Genomic DNA, 19688 nt, shown 5'->3' on the forward strand with positions numbered 1-19688 from the left:
ATTTGAGTCTGGAAAGGAGACTTTGTGGCCTTCATCTACAGCAAGAAATGGCTTAAAAAGCCACAGATATCTCTTCCTGGCTGTTGCCAAGAAAAAATCAACAAAACGAAGTAACTTTGGTAAAATTCTGATCACAGATTGTTTTGCAAACCTGAGCTGAAAGGTGGATGAGGTGTAGGATTGTTTTCCTTTCCTGTAAGGAGTTCTGTATTTGGAAAGCTCTTTGCTGGACTCTGCACCTCACCTGCAGCAGGGCTCCCTTGCTTTTTTTGTCTGCTTTCTCCCTGTGTGGCCACTCCAGTCCTTCCCCATTTCCTCTGTTCCTCAGCCTTCACTCTGGATGTGCATGAGAGTGAAGCAGCCTCTGGGCCAGTGTTAGTGCTGGTTTAGGAGCAGAACAGAAGGAGATTTGTCCTTCCCTGTCCCCAGCTTGGCCTTGTGCATCAGGTAGGGCTTTCATTAGAATGGGAAGCAAAGCCCAGCCTGTAACTCTTCTCCCCTGCACTATGTGGCATGAATCTGGAATTGATTTTGTGCCATTCAGTGTCTTCCCAAGTAAAATTGCTCCAGGGCTGGTCCTTCAGTTCATCTGTGTTGATTTAGTTCATAGAATGACAAAAGGCAGCATTGCCATGTTGAATTCCCTTTTGGGTCCATGAATTACCTTTTGTTTTAAGAATAAGGAGCTGCAGACAGTGCATTTGGGAAGTTTTGAACCACTCTGCTCTAGGTCTGTGCTGTGTTACAGCATCACAAGAGGCGAGCATTAATCACCCCAAATAAACACAGGCCCCAGGGTGTGTTGTAAGGTAGAATTGTGCTGGATTAGGGCTGTGCTGACTAAATGGGCTCCTGGAGGGCTGAGCTTTATTCAACACTAAACATTTTTTGTTATTTGTTTTCTAAACCACCAACCAGCAGAATTTCATTGTCAGAAACCAGAGTATTCATCAAAGGGCTGTTAAAAATGTGTAGGTCTGTAATGAATAACACACTAGGGAAGAGTGCTTTGAATTCATCTTTAAAATGCAAGCAAGGTAGTATTGCTGCAGGGAGAAACCGGCTTATTCCTCTGAAACAAGCAAGAAAAAAAATCTGATACAGGATGTACCTCTCCTCAGTGCCCATTTCTTGCAGAATGGTAAAAATGCAGACCATAAAATAGTCCATAGAACCAGGTTTATAAAAATACTCAGTATCTCCAGGTGCAGGTGAATGTAAGGCTTTCAAAACTCCTGAAAATTCTGAAAATTCCACAAGCATTTGCCTTTCCATTTAAATATGTAAATCCCTTTGGAATCACACCAAGGCTGCTGCAGTTTTGCCTTGCAAAGGGCAGGGTTTGCATGAGCTGCTGCAGTCCCCCCCAGCCACTCCCACCTGGCAGCACAGGGCACTCCTTGTTCCCCTGTTTGCTATGAGCACCTGTGATTCCAGGAGCTTAACAGAGCTGAGGCTGGATTTATCCATGGAGGAGACCATGGTGCTGTTGACAGGGATGTTCTGAGAGGAGGGAAAGTTCAGTTGTTGTTACTTCTCCACAGTACCATGGGAAGCACCTCCAAGAGGTGTAGGAAAAGGTGGGAGAGGGATTTTGAGTGACAGGGCTCTAACAGAGTCCATAGCAGAAATACAGAACTTCTGCTTTAAATCAGCAGTCAAAAACTCCTGTGTAGGTTTATCAAACTCGGTCCCTCAGTTACTCCCCTGGAGAAACCCTGTCTGTCCTTGCTGGTTCATGCTTACAGTTGTCTTGCTGTGCATTTGGAGTGTCTTGCACTGCCCACAGCTCCAGCCCCCTGACCTCCTCCTGCCCCATGGTGATGTTTGTTTGCCTGTCTGGTCAGTATTTTTCAGATGTTCCCTGCAGACAAAAAGAGGGTGGAAGAAGCATTAAGTGCTTGTCATCTGCCAAATAGCAAGGTAAGGGTTTCTCTGGATATCCAGAAGTCTCATGAGCTTGAGAAGGATCATTTTCCCTGCCCTGACTGGGATGCCCTTGGCTGTGAAAAACCATCAGCTGAGATGCTCGCAGTTGCTTACCTTACTCTACCACTGCCAGGCCTTAACTTTGGCCTGCTGGCATCAGTTCTGACTGTCTTTCAGTAACACTTGTGACTCCAGCACTTGCCCTGTGTGGCACAAGGAGCAGCAACACCCGGGCAGATGTTCCTGTCACTTGCTGGGGTTGTCACAGCCAAGTGCTGAGCTGTGGGTGTTCAGTGACAGGTAAGAGCTGTCACAGGTTTGTGGTCCTAACACGTCTTCATTGCGTTCTCAGAATGATGCTATCAACCCTGAGGACTTCCCAGAGCCTGTGTACAAGACGTTCCTCATGAATCTGTGTCCGCGGCCTGAGATTGATGAGATATTTACCTCACAGTAAGTTTCCCTCAAGCCACAGCCCAGAACTTGATCTCTTGTGGCAAAAGATAGACAGAAAGGAGGGCATTTAATGCCATGTGGTTTGTCTGGCCGTAAGCTTTAGAAGGGCAGGATGCCAGGTCACTTAATGCCTTTACTCACAGCCTGAATGAAAAGGATGAGGCCTCACTGTGCTACAGGACCCTGAAATACATGGGCCCAGAGGGAGGATCAGCCTGAGGAAGGATCAACATCTCCTATGCGAAAAGATTTCCTCAGTAATTGCCAGGCCTTACCTCTGCCCCCCCCTGTGATTCTCTCACTTCAGCCATCTAAAAGCAAAGCCCTACATGACCAAAGAGCACCTGGCAAAGTTCATCAACAAGAAGCAGCGTGACACTCGCCTCAATGACATCCTCTTCCCACCAGCCAAACCTGAGCAGGTGCAGAGCCTGATAGAGAAGTATGAGCCTAGCGGGTTTAACATCCAGAGAGGTGAGTCTTGTTCAGCCCAAAGCTCTTGCTGTAGGGGTGGGATGAAAGAGCAGAAGATCTCATGCCTTCTGCCATCCTGCTTCCCAGGAGAGCAGTCAGCCTGGTTCCTGCAACTCCTTGCGTTGCACTTCCAAAGAGGCGCCAGAACTGTTCTATTTGGGGACCATTAACAGCTGTGTTTGCTGTGCAGGGCAGCTGTCTCCAGAGGGGATGGTCTGGTTCCTCTGTGGCCCCGAGAACAACCTGATAGTGCTGGACAAGCTGATGCTGTACCAAGACATGACCCAGCCCCTCTCGCACTACTACATCAATTCCTCACACAACACCTATCTGACAGGTACTGCCGGGATCGGGGAGGGCACAATCAGCCGGGCAGATGTGTGTGCCCTGCGGGTTTTGAGGGCTGTGCTGACTCTAAATGCTGTGTGACAGGAAGAAGTGTCACCCTGCAACTGAGCAGGAGCTGTCCCGTGTGACTAGCTAATGCTGACCTTCTCTCCTGCAGCTGGGCAGTTTTCTGGGACATCCTCTCCCGAAATGTACCGCCAGACACTCCTGTCCGGCTGCCGCTGCGTGGAGCTGGACTGCTGGAAGGGCCGGCCCCCGGACGAGGAGCCCATCATCACCCACGGCTTCACCATGACAACTGAGATCCTCTTCAAGGTAGGGAAGAGCTTTTTCCATGGATGCTTTCCCCTGCCTGCTTTTAGACTGATTGCTGAGGGAGCCAGAGGGATGGGCTGAGGGCAAAGATGTTTGAAAGGAAAAGATTGATGGCGAGGTGATAAGTGAATGAATGTGTGGGTAGAAGGAAAAGCGAACAGATAAGCACTAGGTTGGAGTTTGTACATTTTTGGTATGGGAGGAATAGCAGAGAGGTTGATACCTGGATGAAGATGGATGAATGAATGAGGGAAATGTGGGAAGTCAGGCAGAAGCCACGGAGAGAAGGCTGAGCAGAGGTGTCTGTGTACACATGGCTGTGTCACAGGATGGATGGACAGGATGTGGCATGAGGCTGATGGATTTATAGATAGAGGCGCATCAGAGGAGCAAACAGGATGGGTTTTGGAAAACACACAGTTAAAATGAGTTTATCTTCTTGTCTGCAGCAGGTTTATATGGCTGACAGCCTCCAGTGGAGGCTTTTGGAAGAATAGGGTTCAATTCCTTCCTCATGACCTGAGTGTTGGAATGTGTTCTATGGAGCAGCTGGCTTCCCTGAGGATTCAGCTCCCAGGCTTTGGAAGCACAGCACAAAGCCAGGCAGTACAGGGCATTTATTCACAGCTTGCAGGTTACAAATAAAGGCATCACACTGACTTTTTTTCTGCACTCCTTTACAGCTGCTGCCAACAGGTAGAGGCTCTTTAGATTGTTTTTCCCAGCTCTGTATTTTTCTTCTGTATCTTCCCCCAGTTCCCACACTTCACTATTACTAAAATATTTAGGCGGGGGGTGGGGGGGGGAGGAAGCAACCAACCAAACCAGTCCTTAATCTCAGAGGTATTGTCATCCTCAGACTCAGTAATTTCCAAAGCCTTGTGGTATCACTGCTGCTTTTTGCACAGCAGTTCACTGCAGATAGAACAGCAATAATGGCATTTGTAGCTGCTGTAATTGCAGAGTTCTGCTGAAACCTGGGACCAGTCCTCAAGGAAATTATAACCTGCTAACACAGCATGTGCTGGGTTTTGATTTTACATAACACATAGTCCTTCCTTCTACTGCAATTCCTGTGGCCTTTTAGTAGCATTGTCTGAGGCTTCTCCTCAGAGCCTTGAGGCTTCTGTGACAGACTCCCAGTGGTCCATAGAGGAGCAGCCACCCTCCTGCTGAGGTCACGGCTGATCCATGATTTGGGATGATCAGGGGACTGTAATTGCAAAGGAACAAATGGTACTTCTTTACCAATTAGCAGCACCAGAAGGGAAAATAGTGAAAAGTTTGTGGCAGTTTAACAGGGGCTTGGGGAAAATATTAATATTTTTTCTTACATCATTAATGCTGAGAAGGTTTCCATGGTATTTGCATTTGAAATGTCAGCACAGCTGGTGACTGAACACTCCATCTCTCTCTGCTGCCAGGCAAAAGGGTTTTATAAGCAGCAGAAAATGCTGCTTATAATGATAGAAAATTGGGCAGGTTCAGAGGTAAGTATGGATAGAGTTTGCAGTGGTTTAATCTGGTGCTGCACACACCTTTCTGTGCCAGTTCAAGGTGCTTCAGGCAGGGCTTTGTCCTTCTGGCCAGATGCTCTCACATGCAGTGATGTGTACACTGACCTATGCAGCAAGACCAAAAACTCGCCTACTTGTATCTTCAGCTTTGTGTTGTTGCAAGCTGTTGAGTTTAGCTCAGCATGGATCCCCTGGAGCTGGGAATCTGGGCAGGTGTGAAAAAGATGACACTTCTCACCTTCTTACTGGGAGAAGTTCAGTGACTTTGAAAGGAGCTCCTGAGAGACAATTTTGGAGTCTGTTCAGTGGGAGGTCAGCTGTGTGTCTGTTCTTGAGTGCTGAGCTTCTCTCTGACCATGGCCTCTCCTTCAGGATGCCATCGAGGCCATTGCAGAAAGTGCTTTTAAAACATCTCCGTACCCTGTGATCCTGTCCTTCGAGAACCACGTGGACTCGTGAGTATCTGGTGATTGGGAGAATTGCCTGCTGTGTCCAGAGCAGAAAATACACTGGCATGGGCTGTTGGGTTTTAGGCAAGTGCTGAGCTGAAGTGAAGCATTAATTGAGGTTTCTGAAGCAACTGGAGGTGGGTTAGAGCTGAAAGATGAGCCTTAACCTGCAGAGTGGAATGATCACAGTTGTGCAGGCTTTTACCTTGGAGTTGCAGAGTATGAGCATGGGAGTTGGCTTGGGAATGGGACCTCAACATCTGCATAGCTGAGATGGTTTTGTGGGTGGAGGACATGGATCTCGAGGTGGTTGTTCATGCCAAACTCTGGATTTGGGCATTTGCTTTCCTCTTCATTCCTGCCTAATCTCTCCTAGGCCCAAGCAGCAGGCAAAGATGGCCGAGTACTGCCGAACCATTTTTGGAGACATGCTGCTGACAGAGCCGCTGGAGAAGTACCCGGTACGAGGGAGCTGGGGCAGGAGGGCACTGGGGAGGCCTTTCTGGAAAACTTGGTCACTCTGGTGTTGGGAGGTGCCACAAGAGCGCAATGCCATGGACATGGATCCTGGTTCATAGGGATGGGTGGAAGACTCTGTCACAGAGGTTTTCTGGTTTAACACTATCACCCCACAGGCTCTGGGCACTGAGCTCTGGCTGGCCAGGATGTACCAGTGGTTCCAGGTGTGTTCTGTACATGGCACTGGTCCAGCTCTGTCTGCCAGCACTTGGAAATGGGAGCAAGGGCCTAATCCTGCTTCTAGCCTGGAAATATTCCCTTCCAGGCATAGGTGGGCAGGTCAGTGCCATGTGCTTGAAATAACTGAGGAAATCTCCCCATCTGCTTGACCCCAGTCTTCATCTTACCTGTACAATAGGTATTTCTGTGGGACCAGTGACACCTTTGGTGCTCCCTGATCATGTTGGTGTCACAGCTGCCCTGCCAGGGGGACATGGTTTTGAACATCTGAGCAGGGCCTGTGTTCTGCAGGGCATGAGGCAGGTCCTTGGGGTGTGTAGAGGAGGGGCAGCTGGCCCGAGCTTCTGTTTGAAAGTACTGAGACCCAAAGAAGAGCTGGTAAGTAGCAGTGAGCCAGCAGCAGCTGCCCACTGTCCAGCCCCATGTCCAGGCAATAGGAACAGAGGGATGAGGCGGGGAACAGTTCAAGGGATCAGCTAAGCTATTAACAGGCCTTTGCTGTCTGTGCAGTCTGTCACATGTCCTTGTCTTGAGCCACCTCCTCTGGGATCTTTTTTTAAATCTGCTGCAGGCAGTGTTTAAATCTGGCCCAAGTGCTGATGAGGGACTGAGGATCTGGGATAATGAGAGAAGTAGGTGGAATGTGAAGCCAGAGGTATGCAGATGCCTTCAGGCCGTGTAGGTGTTTTTTTAGCAAGATGGGTGGCTAGGCAGCATGACAGAGCCTGAGAGGTGCAAAATGCTGGTCTGAAACCACAGGTGAAATCTTAGGAAAAATCTGCATTAATCTAGTGGGATATGCTGGCAGATGGAGGAAATCAGGTGTACAGTGAGTAAGAAATGTGTCTCTGTGCTGGCACAGGAGAGGTGAGTGTTTGAATTCTCTCTGTGATGAAGTTTATCTGTTGCAGCTGAAGCCAGGAGTTCCTCTGCCAAGTCCTAAGGATCTCTTAAGGAAAATCTTGATTAAAAACAAAAAGAATCAATCTATGTCTGGGAAGAGGCAGACCTCTTTGAAGAAAGGGAGGAATGTGGAACCAGAAACCATTGAGCAGCCAACCTCTGTGGATGCTGAAGATACTGGTATGTTTGAAGGGAAGTGGGACTAATAAAACTGATAGGTAAAGCTTCCAAATCACCCAGTATGAGCTTGGGGCGAGACAGCACTAGTCATTAAATCAGTTATCCCAAGCAGCAGCATAAAATTGGAAGAGAAATGAAATCTTCATAATACTTTGAGCACTTAGTCCAACCAAAAGTGACAATCGTTTACACCCTGCCCATCATCCCTTAGTGATTCACTGATACATGCTGGCTTCTGGGTTGAGAGAAGGGGAATAATTTGTTACTACTTGTAGCTCTCTGATAACCACAAATTCACCACAGCCTAGTTCTTCACCGTGAGGGTCTTGGAGGTTCATAAAACCTTCAGCCCCTCTCTCCTCCCTTCCTGTCACCTCTTGGCCTCAAGGCCCCTGTGGTAGAACAGACCCTGTCATGGTAAGAGCACATGAAGTCATGTGAGGACAAGGTGAGCACTGCTGCAGAACACCTGGAAATGGACATTTATTCCCACAAATATGTGTGATCTTGGAGGAGAAACAGCCCAGTGGTTGTCACTCCTGAGTGTGAGGGAAGCCTGCAGCAGGAATGGTTTGGTCTCCTGGGCGTGCTCAGTGTACCAGTTTATTTGGATTTGGCCAATAAATTTGTAGGATTCTTCCCCTCAGTGTTCCAGCATTACTTGGTAGGGAGGTCTGGCAGAGTGTTTCATTGTCATCAACCTGCAGGGTTTCCTGCTGATCCATACCACTGATGTGGGCCTGTGTGCTTAGTCTGGGCAGGTGATGTGGCTGAAGAGGAGCCAGAGGAAGAGGATGAACAGCTCAGAAACCTGGATGAAGAAGAAATTAAAAAGATGCAGTCAGATGAGGTGCTGGCACTGTTGGGTTCTTTTTCTTTTCTGTCTGGATTTTTGCTGCCTTCCATTTTTCTCTGGGGCCTCACCCTGTTGAATAGAGATGAACCAGAGGTGCAAAGGGGAATGAACCTGCTGGGAGCTTTCCATCTGCCACTCAACAAAACTTTTCCAGGAGAAACTGAAGAAGAGAATTTTCGTTGCAAGCATAAAGAATGTGGCAGAGGAGTTACTGCTGACTCTGCATGATTTGGAGATAATGTTTGCCTTGAGGTGTTGGAGAGGCTTAGCCTTGGTCTGAGAAGTTGTTAGTGAAAGTGCTGCTGCTGAAGGGGGAGGGAGGAGATCAGCATTTCCCTTGAATAAAAAGTGTACTTCCCATTTCCATCTCCCTGGTATCCTTTGGAGAGAAGGAAAAACAATATCCCCACTTTGTCCCAGACTCCATGTTATGATGGGTCAAAGAGGTCCTGGGCTTCGTACATCCTCCCTGGAACCTCTCCATGTGCCTTGGTTCCATTTTTGCCCAGTTGCCTGGAGATTCTGTGCCCCTTCCTGCCATGGAACTGTAGGACTGAGAAGCCAGAGAAACTGGAGCACTCTGGTCAGGGCAGCCACCAGAGCTCTTTGACTGGGAGGCCCTGGTGCAGTTTGTTTCATCTCCAGGAAAGGTCTCTTCATCTGTTTCCTTTTGGATCATTTTCTGCTCAGGGCACAGCTGGCCTGGAAGTGACGGCCTATGAGGAGATGTCCAGCCTGGTTAACTACATACAGCCCATCAAATTCAACTCCTTCGAGGTCTCTGCCAGTAAGTCAAGCTCAGTCCCTTTGGAATCCAGGCCAAGTGCTTCCTGGATCCGTCGTTCCCCTACACGGAACGGGACTGGGCGTGCCTTGCTCCTAAATGCTTTATCATCTCCTGTTTCCAGAGAAGAACCGGAGTTACGTCATCTCTTCCTTCACCGAGATGAAGGCTTGTGATCTACTGAGCAAGTTCCCCATGCAGTTTGTAGAGTATCCTTTTGGCAGCCCTCTTCCAGTGCCACTGGGTGCTTGGAGTGCGAGGGAGATTCTTGACAGGATGCATCCTGCTGTAGCCAATGTCAAGGCTGCCAGATGCTTGTCCTTAAGAGGAAAGTGTATGGAAGAGGAGCCTGGGCCTCTCCAGGGTCGTGTCTGGATGGCTCTGAGCATTTGGTAGCAGAGCTCCAACAGTTTTTATAATGGGAATATGTGGGCTGGCCCCAGGGCACAACAGGAGCTCTCCCGACTTGCTTCCTATAGAGCCTGTAGATACAACAAGCGGCAGATGAGCCGCATTTACCCCAAAGGCACCCGGATGGACTCCTCCAATTACCAGCCCCAGATGTTCTGGAATATTGGCTGTCAGATGGTGGCACTCAACTTCCAGACCATGGGTGAGTGTCAGGGTGTCCTCCAGCCTCTGAGCAGGTTAGGTCAAGTGGTGCTGGTCTCTGGGTGCTCCTTGTCCCTGTCTCTTCCTTTGCTGCCTTTTCCCAAGTGCTGTTCTCCTCTGACTTATCTCCCACAAACCAACAGCACTTTTCCATGCCCAGCACAGAGCTGGTATGCACACACGTGGGCTGCTGTCACTGTGTGCCTGGGCACTGTCGCTGGCTGTCCTGTTCCACAGTGTCACACTGAATCACATCCATGAGGGCACCTGCAGCCCCTGTCCCCCAAGTTGCTACCTCTACAAGGCAGAGGCACAGCTCCATCTGGCCACAGCACTGACCTGTCTGTGCCATTATTTCCAGGATTTTGACCTGAACAGGGAGGAAGGGCCTTTCCTTGCTGCACAACCAGCATAAGAAGGAAAGAAAAGCCTTGAGAGAAAGCTGTTCCTTACCTCTCTTCCTTCCTCAGAGGGCTGTGTTTTGTATAGAGCATAGGAAACAAAAGGGAGTGAGTGCAAGGTTGGTTCCGAAGAGGATGACACAGTGCAGGCAGGTGCAGAAACCACCAGGCAGTGTCCTCAGAAGTGTCAGACAGAAGATGGACTCCCCAAAATGAAAGGGGGAAGGAGCAGAGGGGCTTAGGCACTTACTTATTCCCACCCAAAAATAGCGGGTGCTCCTTAAAGCAGGTTTTAATTTAGTTCTGCCCATGACTTAAGGAGCAAGTGCAAGCAAACCACTTCCCTTCCTTACAACAGCTGCTGCAATATTTTTCCCTGTAGGGTGCTGAGAGGCTTAATTAGTTTTCAAGATGGCTTTGTGAGCTGTGGGCTGGCAGGGGCTGGAAGCTTCCGGCAGCTTTCAGCTCCCTCGTAGCAGACAGGCTGCCTGTTCCTCCCAGCCCTGTCTCACTGTGTTGCTCTGCTCTCAGATGTCCCCATGCAGCAGAACATGGCCCTGTTTGAGTTCAACGGGCAGTGTGGGTACCTGCTCAAGCACGAGTTCATGCGGCGACCCAACAAGCAGTTTGATCCCTTCTCCGTGGACCACATCGATGGGCTGGTGGCCACTACTGTCTCTGTCACGGCAAGTACAGCCTGGAGGACCCTGTCCTGTGTCACCCAGAGGGACTCTCAGTGCCCCATGAACCCGTGGAGTCCTGGGGGAAGGCGTTACTGTGGCAACTCCCAGGCTTGTCACTATTTTAAATTAATCACAATCACATGAAAATGGAAAATGAGCATCTGCTGTGCAGAGGCAGCCAAGGCTGTGCTGGTGGGGAGGGAGGAAGTGCTGAAGCAAGAAATAGGGGTGGAGGTAAAAGAAGAGCTGGAGCAGAAAAGCTGTTTTGGGGTGGGAGAGTGACTTTGGGGAGAAGGAATGCGTGGGTCCTTCTGTTTTTTTCTTCCCAGCAGTTTCTAACTCTGTGTGTGTTGTTCACAGGTACTCTCTGGTCAGTTCCTCTCAGACCGCAGCGTGAAGACCTACGTGGAAGTGGAGCTCCTTGGGCTGCCAAGGGACGCCAAACGCAAACACAGAACCAAACTGACCTCCACGGCCAACTCCATTAACCCTGTGTGGAAAGAGGAGGCTTTTGTTTTTGAAAAGGTGAGAAGATTTGGTAGTAATTTAGACAGAGAATCCTTAAAGCTCCTTATGGCCGTGAGCACTGCCTCAGGAGAGGTCAGTGCCAGTAGAAGGGACCCCCTTCTGGAGACATCAGGCCTGGCTTTGGACACACTCAGGTAACATCCAAACAACAATATCCAAAACAACTCTCCATCAATATTTCCCAGAACAGACAGGGGGTAGCTGGGAATGGTTCTGGAAGTAAAAGGCATCCAAAGTCTCCCCTCTGTGATGCCCTCTTCAGACCGATCAGTTTGGAAAACTTCCAGCACCAGAAAGGAACTGAATGTCTGTGGTTAAACTGTCAGTGAGAAACAGCCAAACTGGAGCAGTAATGCGACCGGTTTCCAGTTGTGCCAGAACATAGAAAGCTGCCCTGTCTCTCCCCAACAAGAATTCAGTGATCCCCAATCCAGCTGTAGGGCACAGGGAAGTTAAGTCAAGTACACATTACACAATTAATCTGTCAGGCACAGTATGAAGCTACAGATATTTTCAGCCTAATTGGCTGAAATATTCTCCTTTCAGAAACACTCTGAGACTTCACTCCTGGCAGAATAATTTTGAGTTCATTTTATGGCACAAGAAAACAGGAAAGGAGGAAGTCAAAAACCCTTATAGCAATGTTACCATGTTTGCTAAAGTATCCATCCCGGTTCATTCCATTCTCCAGTGAGTTGCTTCCTGGAAGCAGTGGTGTGGAGGGTTTGTTGCCCTGGTTTTGTCTTTAGGTAACCTGTGATCCGGGGCAGGCTGAGAAGCCTGCGTTTGGTGGAGTTTCTGGGCATTCAGCTGTCTACGATAAAGTGTGCCCTTAAATTACAAGATGCAGAAATAGGCAGTGCCATCCTTGAAGAGATGAAATTGGTTGGTTGGAAGGAGGAGGAGGATGCTGCTTTCAGGAGTTAGAAGTGAGGACACTGGTGCCTTACTCTGCTTTTGCCTTAGATCATGATGCCTGAGTTGGCTTCTCTCAAAATTGTGGCTTGGGAAGAAGGAGGGAAGTTTGTTGGCCAGCGTATCATTCCCCTCATCGCAATGCACCCAGGTAAATCAGTGGAAATTCCTTCAGCTTTTGTGCCCTTGAGACCTGTCCAGTGGGAGCCATAAAGATGATACAAACAGCTGCATACATCGCTCCTTAATCTCCATGCCTGAGGCAGTGTAACCTTCAAATCTATCTTGTCATGGCCTTGGCTTTATCCTATGATATACTCCCCATGCCCTCCTGTAAAGAGGGCCTTGGGCTGCTGGAGCAGGGAGACAGGGAGGGACAGGATGCTGCCAGCTCAGCTCCCTCTCCTCTCTGCCCCAGGCTACCACCACGTGTGCCTGCGCAGCGAGAGCAACATGCCGCTCACCATGCCCGCCCTCTTTATGTTCCTGGAGATCAAGGACTACGTGCCGGATGCTTGGGCAGGTAGGGTGCGCTGGAATGCGCAGGGGGTGCTTGTGGCCTCCTCCAAACTCTGATTCAGAAGCATTTTTCCAGCCTGGGAAGTGCTTTCCTGCTGTGCCCTCAATTCCTTGTCAGGGTGGGACTTGAGCACATGCCAGCATCCTGTGACAGCTGTAGCCTTGCAGCCTTGGGAAGAGTATGGAGGCTCCCACTGCCGCTGTGCCTGGTTCCCACCTGAGGTGCAGTGCAGGTGTACCAGGCTCCAGTGTGGCATGGCTCAGCCCTACTGTCGTTCAGAGGCAGGGAGAGGTTTCCTTGAGAGAATAGGTGACATCTCTCAGGGGCTGTGGAGAAGGGGAGATTTTAGGAGTGATGTTCTTCCCTGTTGGAAGAGAAGGAGGGTTCTTGCTGGTACTGAGATATGGGGACCTTCCTTTGAGAAGGGTCACAGCTGGATGAGACAGAAGCCTTATTGGAGGGATCAACAGTCATGACCAAACCCACACAGAGTGCAACAGTGTCAGCCACAGGAGCTCTTGTGAATACTTCTTATGTTTGTTCTCTCCTCCCCTGTGTTCATATAAATGAACCTTATTCAATGGGGAAATCCTGATAAAGTGGGTTTATCGCATTTTTATAGGAAAGATGAGGTTTATACAACATTGGACTGGAATTGGAGCAGGGAGCTGTGCAGGTGAGAAAAGTCTTACTCTGGCCCTGGATTTTGGGAGCAGAGTTCTCAAAATCACCTCACAGAACTGCCCTGAATTATAAGTTGTGAGTCATGGCCTTGGGCTGGGATTGAGGTGAAGGAAGTTCCCTTCCTCCCTCCCTTGTGCTGTCAGGGAGAGGCTGGTTTCAAGCAGAGAACACAAACTATTCCTTCTTCGCAGTGTCCTGTGCTGGGCAGGGAAAATGAGTTGATGAGTTGTTTGCTGTCCAAGCCAAGCCCTTGTCTCTGTTTCCAGATCTCACTATTGCCCTCACCAATCCCATCAAGTTCTTCAACCTGCAGGACAAGCGCTTGGTGAAGCTCAAGGATGCCTCAGGGGAGGTGAGTTTTTCCAGGTTCTGTTCTCTAGAGCACCTTGCATGGATTCAGCTTGAAATAAGAGTTTTCATTTACCTCTTTGTTTTAGAGGTCTGGCACACAGACAAACCTCTCATCTGCTGAGACTAACGGGGTGGCAGGCTCCACTGGGAAACCCAGCATTCCTCCCTCTAATGGGTCCACAGGTAAGTTTCCAAGAGTTTTCAAGCATTCAGGAATCTTGGCAGCTTAATTTCTTCTGTACTGACACCAACATTCTTCACATGGCCTGTGTTCTGGTGAGCTCTCCACTGGCTATTTCCAACCTGGACATCCAAGATGGGACGTTAACAGGAACCTCTTTTGGGATTTCAGGAGCAGCAGTATTCACCAAGGATGAAGCTGTGTTAGAAGTGATGCAGATGGCAGGTAACTCCTCGTGCTGGTCACGTGGGCTGAGGCCCTGCCTGTCATCTTACATTCCCAAGGTGTAGCCAGCAGTAAAGACAAATCCTAGGAATCTTGGGGCCCAAGGACAGGTTTCCTTCAGCACATCTGCACTTCCTGTGCAGTGTGTTGTTCACCTGCTCCTGGATGTCTGAATGCAGTGTGATGCCAATTCCTGCAAGCATGGGGCCTAATTGTGCCTCAAAACCAAATTGAAGGCACAAGGGGAAACCTGTTTCACTCAGGATATGTTGGCAAGTAACTGTCATGTACATTGCTTTTTTAGAAGTTAATCCTAAACGAAAGTGTTCCCCAGGACAGAATATGTACCTGGGGAGAGGCATGCCATGGTGTGGAGCAGAGGGGGCTCTGGTGTGGATGTGGTGATTAGGGACATGTGTTGGAGCTGTATGCTCCAGTTTCCTCACTCCAAGCCTTGGGAAGGAGCTGGCCCTGCTTAGCCTTTTTATTTTGTGTTTCAGAGCCTGAGACAATCAGCCTTGCTGAGCTGCAGCAGAAGAAGCGCTTCCTGAAGCTGCTGAAGAGGCAGGAGAAGGAGCTGAGGGAGCTGGAGCAGAAGGGAAGCAAACAGAGGGAGGAGCTGCTGCAGAAATACTCTGCACTCTTTTCCGAGCTGGCCTGTCCTGGGGGCAAGAAAAGGACGATACGCACAAGGAAAACCCAGAAGAAGAGGTAACCACAGCCCAGGGGTCACTTTCCCAAACCAAAACAAGGATCCCCAGGGAAACATGGGCTCCCCTTCTCTGCAGGAAGACGGAGCAGTGCAGGTATCTGCAACCCAGGGGGGTTGTTCCCACTGAGGACAGGTGGGAAGGTTGGGATTATACTGGCATGGCGAGAAGCAGCATGGGCCCTGATTCTCCTCTGCAGGAGTGTGACCCCAAGTGATGCTGGTACCAGTGCAAATCCTGTAAAAGCAGCAGAGAGCATCGATCACTGCTGGCTTGTGGAGCTGAGGGAGAGGCTGGAGATGGACCTCATCTGCCTCGGGGAGGAGCACCACAATCGGATCCGAAGGAAAAAAGAGCAGCATGCCACTGAGGTGAGGGCTGCGAGGGCTGTCACCTGAAAATGTATCCTGGGACAGCCCAAGAAATCCCAAGTTATTCACTAAGCTGAGCTTGGGAATGTGGCCCCAGAACACACCTGGCACACGCGTTGTCAGGTCTATGCCAGGTAACTGAGAATGAAGACATGAAACTTATTTGTTAGAAGCCCTAAAAATCCTGCAGAAACATTTTTTTGTCTGCTGTTTTTTAAAAAAAGAGCAGCATTGCCCTGGAGCACATCAGGCTCCATCTGCTCCAGCTCTTCCAATGGCTTAGCACAGAGTTAATGTGGTGTTTAGTGGCTTCACACATTGCCAGGTGCCACCTCTCTGGGAGCCCAGGAACCCTGAGAAGCTGGGGTGATGTGGAGGTGGGCTGAGGGTTCACCAGTGGCACCATCAGAGCATCTTCTGCTGTTTGACTTGGTGGAAGTCAGAGTCCAGGTGAGGGGAGTCCTGCAGGTTGAGCTCAGCCGAGGCCAGCAGGAGCCGTGGTGGCGCCTGGGGACAGAGTGCAGGCCATAGGTGGTGGTGGTAAATGCAGCATATGCTATCTGTTCCAGTGAAGGAGGAGTGATTCCAGGCTTGGGATGCCTTTTCCCATTAGTGTTTTCTGCAGGAATTTGCACCGATACACCTTAAATCTTCAGTTCCCTGGTGCACCTTAGGCTTCACAAGCTCCTTGCAAACTCTGCAACCCTGAAGGGAAAATAACACTTGGGCACTGGCTCACCTGGGAATCAGGCTTCTTACCTGGGAGAGGAGCCAGGGATGAAACCTTCCTGTCTCACAAGTGTCACTCCACTGGCACAGTGGGGCCTGTGTGTACAGCTGAGCTCACTGCTGTGCCAGTGTTCACACCGAGCCTCATGGATTCAGAATTTGTGGCTCCTGGAATTCAATGCAGGGAGGTGTACAGCTGACTTGGGTGCAACTGGATACAGATGGGGGGCAGTGTCTCATCCTGGTTTTGTTCCCTTTTGGTCTTGTGTCCATCCCTTGAACAGCAAGTTGCCAGGATCCTGGAGCTGGCTAAGGAGAAGCAGGCAGCTGAGCTGCGGGTGCTGAGGGACACGTCAGAAAGGTAAACATGGCAGTGGAATCCCAAATAATGCCCAGTTCTGCTCCAGGCCAGCACTTCCTGCTGGATCTCAAAGCTTTGCTCTGCAGCCAGGGAGTGAGGGTGGGAGAAGAGAAGCCTTTTTTTCCCTTTGGCAAGAAATGGAAGCAGGGGGATGTAACATGGAATCTCACCCAGTGGTATGGGGGGAAGATGCCTCTTGTGATTCCCCAGAACAGCGTTCCTGCCACGAGATGCCAAGCAGGATACAGTGTTCCATCTGCAGTGAGCAGCCTGGAGCCACTGATGGGGAAGGATAGGAAATAGCACTGCTGGTCCCTGGCTGCCACCTCTGTCTCTTGCAGTCAGGACCTCACATTAATCCCTTCAAGGGACTGATCTGCTCCATCCTCTAAGTGAATTGAGCATTTTGGCTCCAGTGTTTAAACAAACTGGCAGAATCAATTGACCAGTTTCTAGCCAGACATGTATCCATTTGTTCTTGCAGGAGTTTTGTCCTGAAGCTAAACTCCTTACTCATTGCTCCTTCCCATTAAATCCTCTCTCAGTATTTAGTTGTGAGTTCAGATAAAACTCCCTCTTTCTGTGTCCTGTCCCAAGCCAGAGTCTCTTTTCTCAGCTATTCAGTATATTCAGGCAAGTCGAAGGAAGCAGGTGATTAGCCAGATAATGGTTTGCTGACAGTAGGATGTCATTAGTACAGTCACATCTTTATCTGGCTGGGAGAAGCTCCAGAAGGTTTTCAAGATCTGGAGCAACAGGCAACAAAATGGCAGTTCAGTTCAGCAAGAATAAATATAAAATAATCTGAATTGAAAACCCTGGCCATAGCCCAGCTGTGCACTGGTGTTGGCACTCAGGTAAGAGATCTTCAGCTGTTGTGGATGCTCTTCATTCCCAGGTCTGCAGTGGCCAAAGTGGCAAACAGGATTTTGGGAATGGTAGAGGGAAAAAAAAAAAAAAGATTGAGTCAGCCTTGTGCCACTGGATGTGTCTGTATAGAGCTGTCCCCTTTTCAGTGTGCCATTTCAAACAAAAAAGTCTTTGAAAGAGCAAGAAGAACAGCCAGCACTGAGGAGGAATTTGTGCACAAAAAGGAATTAAATGGGACAGCTAGGAGAACAGATGTTTGAGGGAATGTGACAGGAATGTGTAAATCATGAATGGTCTGCAAGAGAAGAGGGAAGTGATTGCTCACTGTTTCTCATAGGAAAGAAGGGTGGGACGCCCAGTGAATGTCTCAGGTGCCTCTGTCACATTGTGTATAAATTAAGTACTGTTCCTCTCAGGGCAAGGAGCTATGAAATCCAAAAGTAGAGGTAAACTCCAAAGTATGAGTGACATCATGGAACATGATACATGCACAGATACTGAAGGATAGACTTGGAAACTGGGAAGGTGGAGGAGGGAAAATTTCCTGTACGCTTGTTCTTTCTCACCCTTGCTTTTAGCATGTGCTGCCTCCACTGCTGGGGCAGGACATGTCCTGACTCAGGAGTTAAAATATCCTTAAGACTCCAGGCCTTCTGCTGCACAGTCTCGTACACTTGGTGTTTCTGGACAGCGGAGTGCTCCAGAGAGCTGTGGATGGAGGATGGCTCTGCTGGCTGGGGCTGTAACCAGGCCTGTATCTCCTCTCTTCTCTCCACAGCAACATTAAAGACATTAAGAAGCGGATGGAGGCAAAGAGAATGGAGCGGGTCCAGGCCATGCTGAGGAGTACCAGTGACAAGGCTGCTCAGGAGAGGTGTGGGAGTGGATGTTCCTGGGCTTTGTCTGTGCAGGATGCAGGGTCTCCTGCTGACTTGGAAGCTGAAAAAGTAGAATTTTGCATCCAGTTATTTGCCTTATGGCTCAGCCAAATTTGAGTGGTGCTTTATTTGTCCTGCCTAAAATTACAGCAGCTTCTCCCTGTGGCAGGACAGTGTGGGCATGTAACATGCCTGTTGATCAGTATGGCACTGATCAGTACTGACAGATGGGTTTTATGGAAGAACAACAGCTGGATTTTACAGGGTTTTATACTTTCCTTTAAAGGTTGAAGAAAGAAATTAACAACTCCCACATTCAGGAAGTGGTGCAGACAGTCAAACGGGTGAGTTCTGCGGGGTCAGGCTGCCCCAGTGGCTCTGGGTTCTGCAAGGGGGTGTCAGGGAGAGCTTGGTCAGTGTGTCTGGGGCATTTGTAACCCACGGCTCGGGAACAAGGGGAAAGCCTGGCAGGAGGAGAGACACCTCAAGGACCCCAGCTCTGCCCTTTGGAGACCCGGTGCCAGACAATGCTGAGTCTGTGTCTGTCAGTGAGTGTCCCTCAGTGAGTGTTGGCATGTGAGTCCACATGTCCATCCATGTCTGTGTGTGTCTGAACGGCTATGTGGGGCTATTTGTCCAGCTGTGTCTGTTTGTCCATATCTCTGTGTGTGGTTGTGTCTGTCCATGTCTCTGTGTTGAATCCATGTGTGCGTCCCTGTTTGTCTTTGTATGTTTCTATGTTCACGTGTCCATGTTTGTATGTCTGTGTCCACCTGTGTGTCTGTGTCCATGTGTACCTGCCCTTTTTTGTCTGTGTGTTCATTTGCCTGTGTCCCTGTGTCTGTATGTCCCTGTGTGTATCTGCATGCCCATCTATGTCCAGGTGTCTTTGTGTCCATGCATGTCTGTGTGTCTTACGCATTTGTCCCTGTGTCCATGTATGTCTGCGTGTCCTTGTGTGAGTCCATCTGTGCCTGTCCATGTGTCTATGTCCGTGTGTTTGTGTCTCCATGTATCCCTGTGTCAGAGATACTTTGTGTCTGTGTGCATCCATGCATCCAAGTGTGCATGTGTGTCTGTATCTGTGTGTCCATGTGTCTCTATGTCCAGGAGTCTGTGTCCTTGTGTGTGTTTATCCATGTATGTTTGTTTGTCCATCTATGTCTGTATCTATGTGTGTGTCCCTGTGACCAGGTGTCTGTTGTTGTGTGCTGTGTGTATCTGTCCATGTGTCCAGGTGTGGGGGTGTCTGTGTCCTTGCATGTCTGTGTGTCTACATGTCTTTCTGTTCCTATGTCCATGCAGGTGTCTGTTTCTGTGTGTCCCTGTGTCTTTGAGAGCCTTTGTGTCTGTGTCCATGTTTGTCTGTCCTTGTGCTCAGGAGTGTCTTTGTGTGCCTGTGCTAGGGGGTGTGTGTGTGTTCCTGTGTGTGTCTCCATGTCTGGGTGTCCATCTGTCTGTATCTGTCCATGGGTGGGTGTGTCCAGGTGTCTGTATCCATCTCCATCAGTGGCCTTGTGACTGTGTCCCTCTGTGTCTGTCCCTGTCCATCTCTAGCTGTGTCCTTGTGTGTGTCCCCATGTCTGTGTCCCTCTTTGTCCAGACAGTCTGTGTCTGTCCATGTCCAGGTGCCTGTGTCCATCTCTGTCCATGTCCTTCTGTGAGTGTGTGTCCAGGTCTGTGTGCATCTGTGTCCATTTTCTTGTGGGAGTCTGTGTCCATGTGTGTGTCTGTGTGTATTTCTGTGTGCCTGTGCCCG

At 49.4% G+C, this 19688-nt stretch overlaps 1 protein-coding gene across 2 annotated transcripts in view; it reads left to right on the top strand.

Annotated features, from left to right (window-relative positions):
- The window catches only part of PLCB2 (phospholipase C beta 2), a 42841-nt gene that overhangs the window by 20668 nt on the left and 2485 nt on the right, over nucleotides 1–19688 (top strand). For both annotated transcript variants that reach the window (XM_042035527.1, XM_042035528.1), the window contains exons 7-30: nucleotides 1848–1923; nucleotides 2282–2382; nucleotides 2693–2859; nucleotides 3050–3196; nucleotides 3365–3522; nucleotides 5412–5494; nucleotides 5865–5949; nucleotides 7099–7270; nucleotides 8023–8120; nucleotides 8817–8913; nucleotides 9035–9119; nucleotides 9399–9523; nucleotides 10455–10609; nucleotides 10967–11131; nucleotides 12101–12200; nucleotides 12468–12572; nucleotides 13520–13605; nucleotides 13691–13787; nucleotides 13957–14010; nucleotides 14511–14721; nucleotides 14920–15091; nucleotides 16105–16181; nucleotides 17830–17925; nucleotides 18216–18273. In XM_042035527.1, the coding sequence (XP_041891461.1) occupies nucleotides 1848–1923; nucleotides 2282–2382; nucleotides 2693–2859; nucleotides 3050–3196; nucleotides 3365–3522; nucleotides 5412–5494; nucleotides 5865–5949; nucleotides 7099–7270; nucleotides 8023–8120; nucleotides 8817–8913; nucleotides 9035–9119; nucleotides 9399–9523; nucleotides 10455–10609; nucleotides 10967–11131; nucleotides 12101–12200; nucleotides 12468–12572; nucleotides 13520–13605; nucleotides 13691–13787; nucleotides 13957–14010; nucleotides 14511–14721; nucleotides 14920–15091; nucleotides 16105–16181; nucleotides 17830–17925; nucleotides 18216–18273 (2770 nt within the window). The remainder of the gene's footprint in view (nucleotides 1–1847; nucleotides 1924–2281; nucleotides 2383–2692; nucleotides 2860–3049; nucleotides 3197–3364; nucleotides 3523–5411; nucleotides 5495–5864; nucleotides 5950–7098; nucleotides 7271–8022; nucleotides 8121–8816; nucleotides 8914–9034; nucleotides 9120–9398; nucleotides 9524–10454; nucleotides 10610–10966; nucleotides 11132–12100; nucleotides 12201–12467; nucleotides 12573–13519; nucleotides 13606–13690; nucleotides 13788–13956; nucleotides 14011–14510; nucleotides 14722–14919; nucleotides 15092–16104; nucleotides 16182–17829; nucleotides 17926–18215; nucleotides 18274–19688) is intronic.

The sequence above is a fragment of the Corvus kubaryi genome, unplaced genomic scaffold, assembly GCF_017639235.1.
Source record: "Corvus kubaryi isolate FWS band 111438036 unplaced genomic scaffold, C.kubaryi_AGA036_p1.0 37384, whole genome shotgun sequence".
Classification (NCBI taxonomy): domain Eukaryota; kingdom Metazoa; phylum Chordata; class Aves; order Passeriformes; family Corvidae; genus Corvus; species Corvus kubaryi.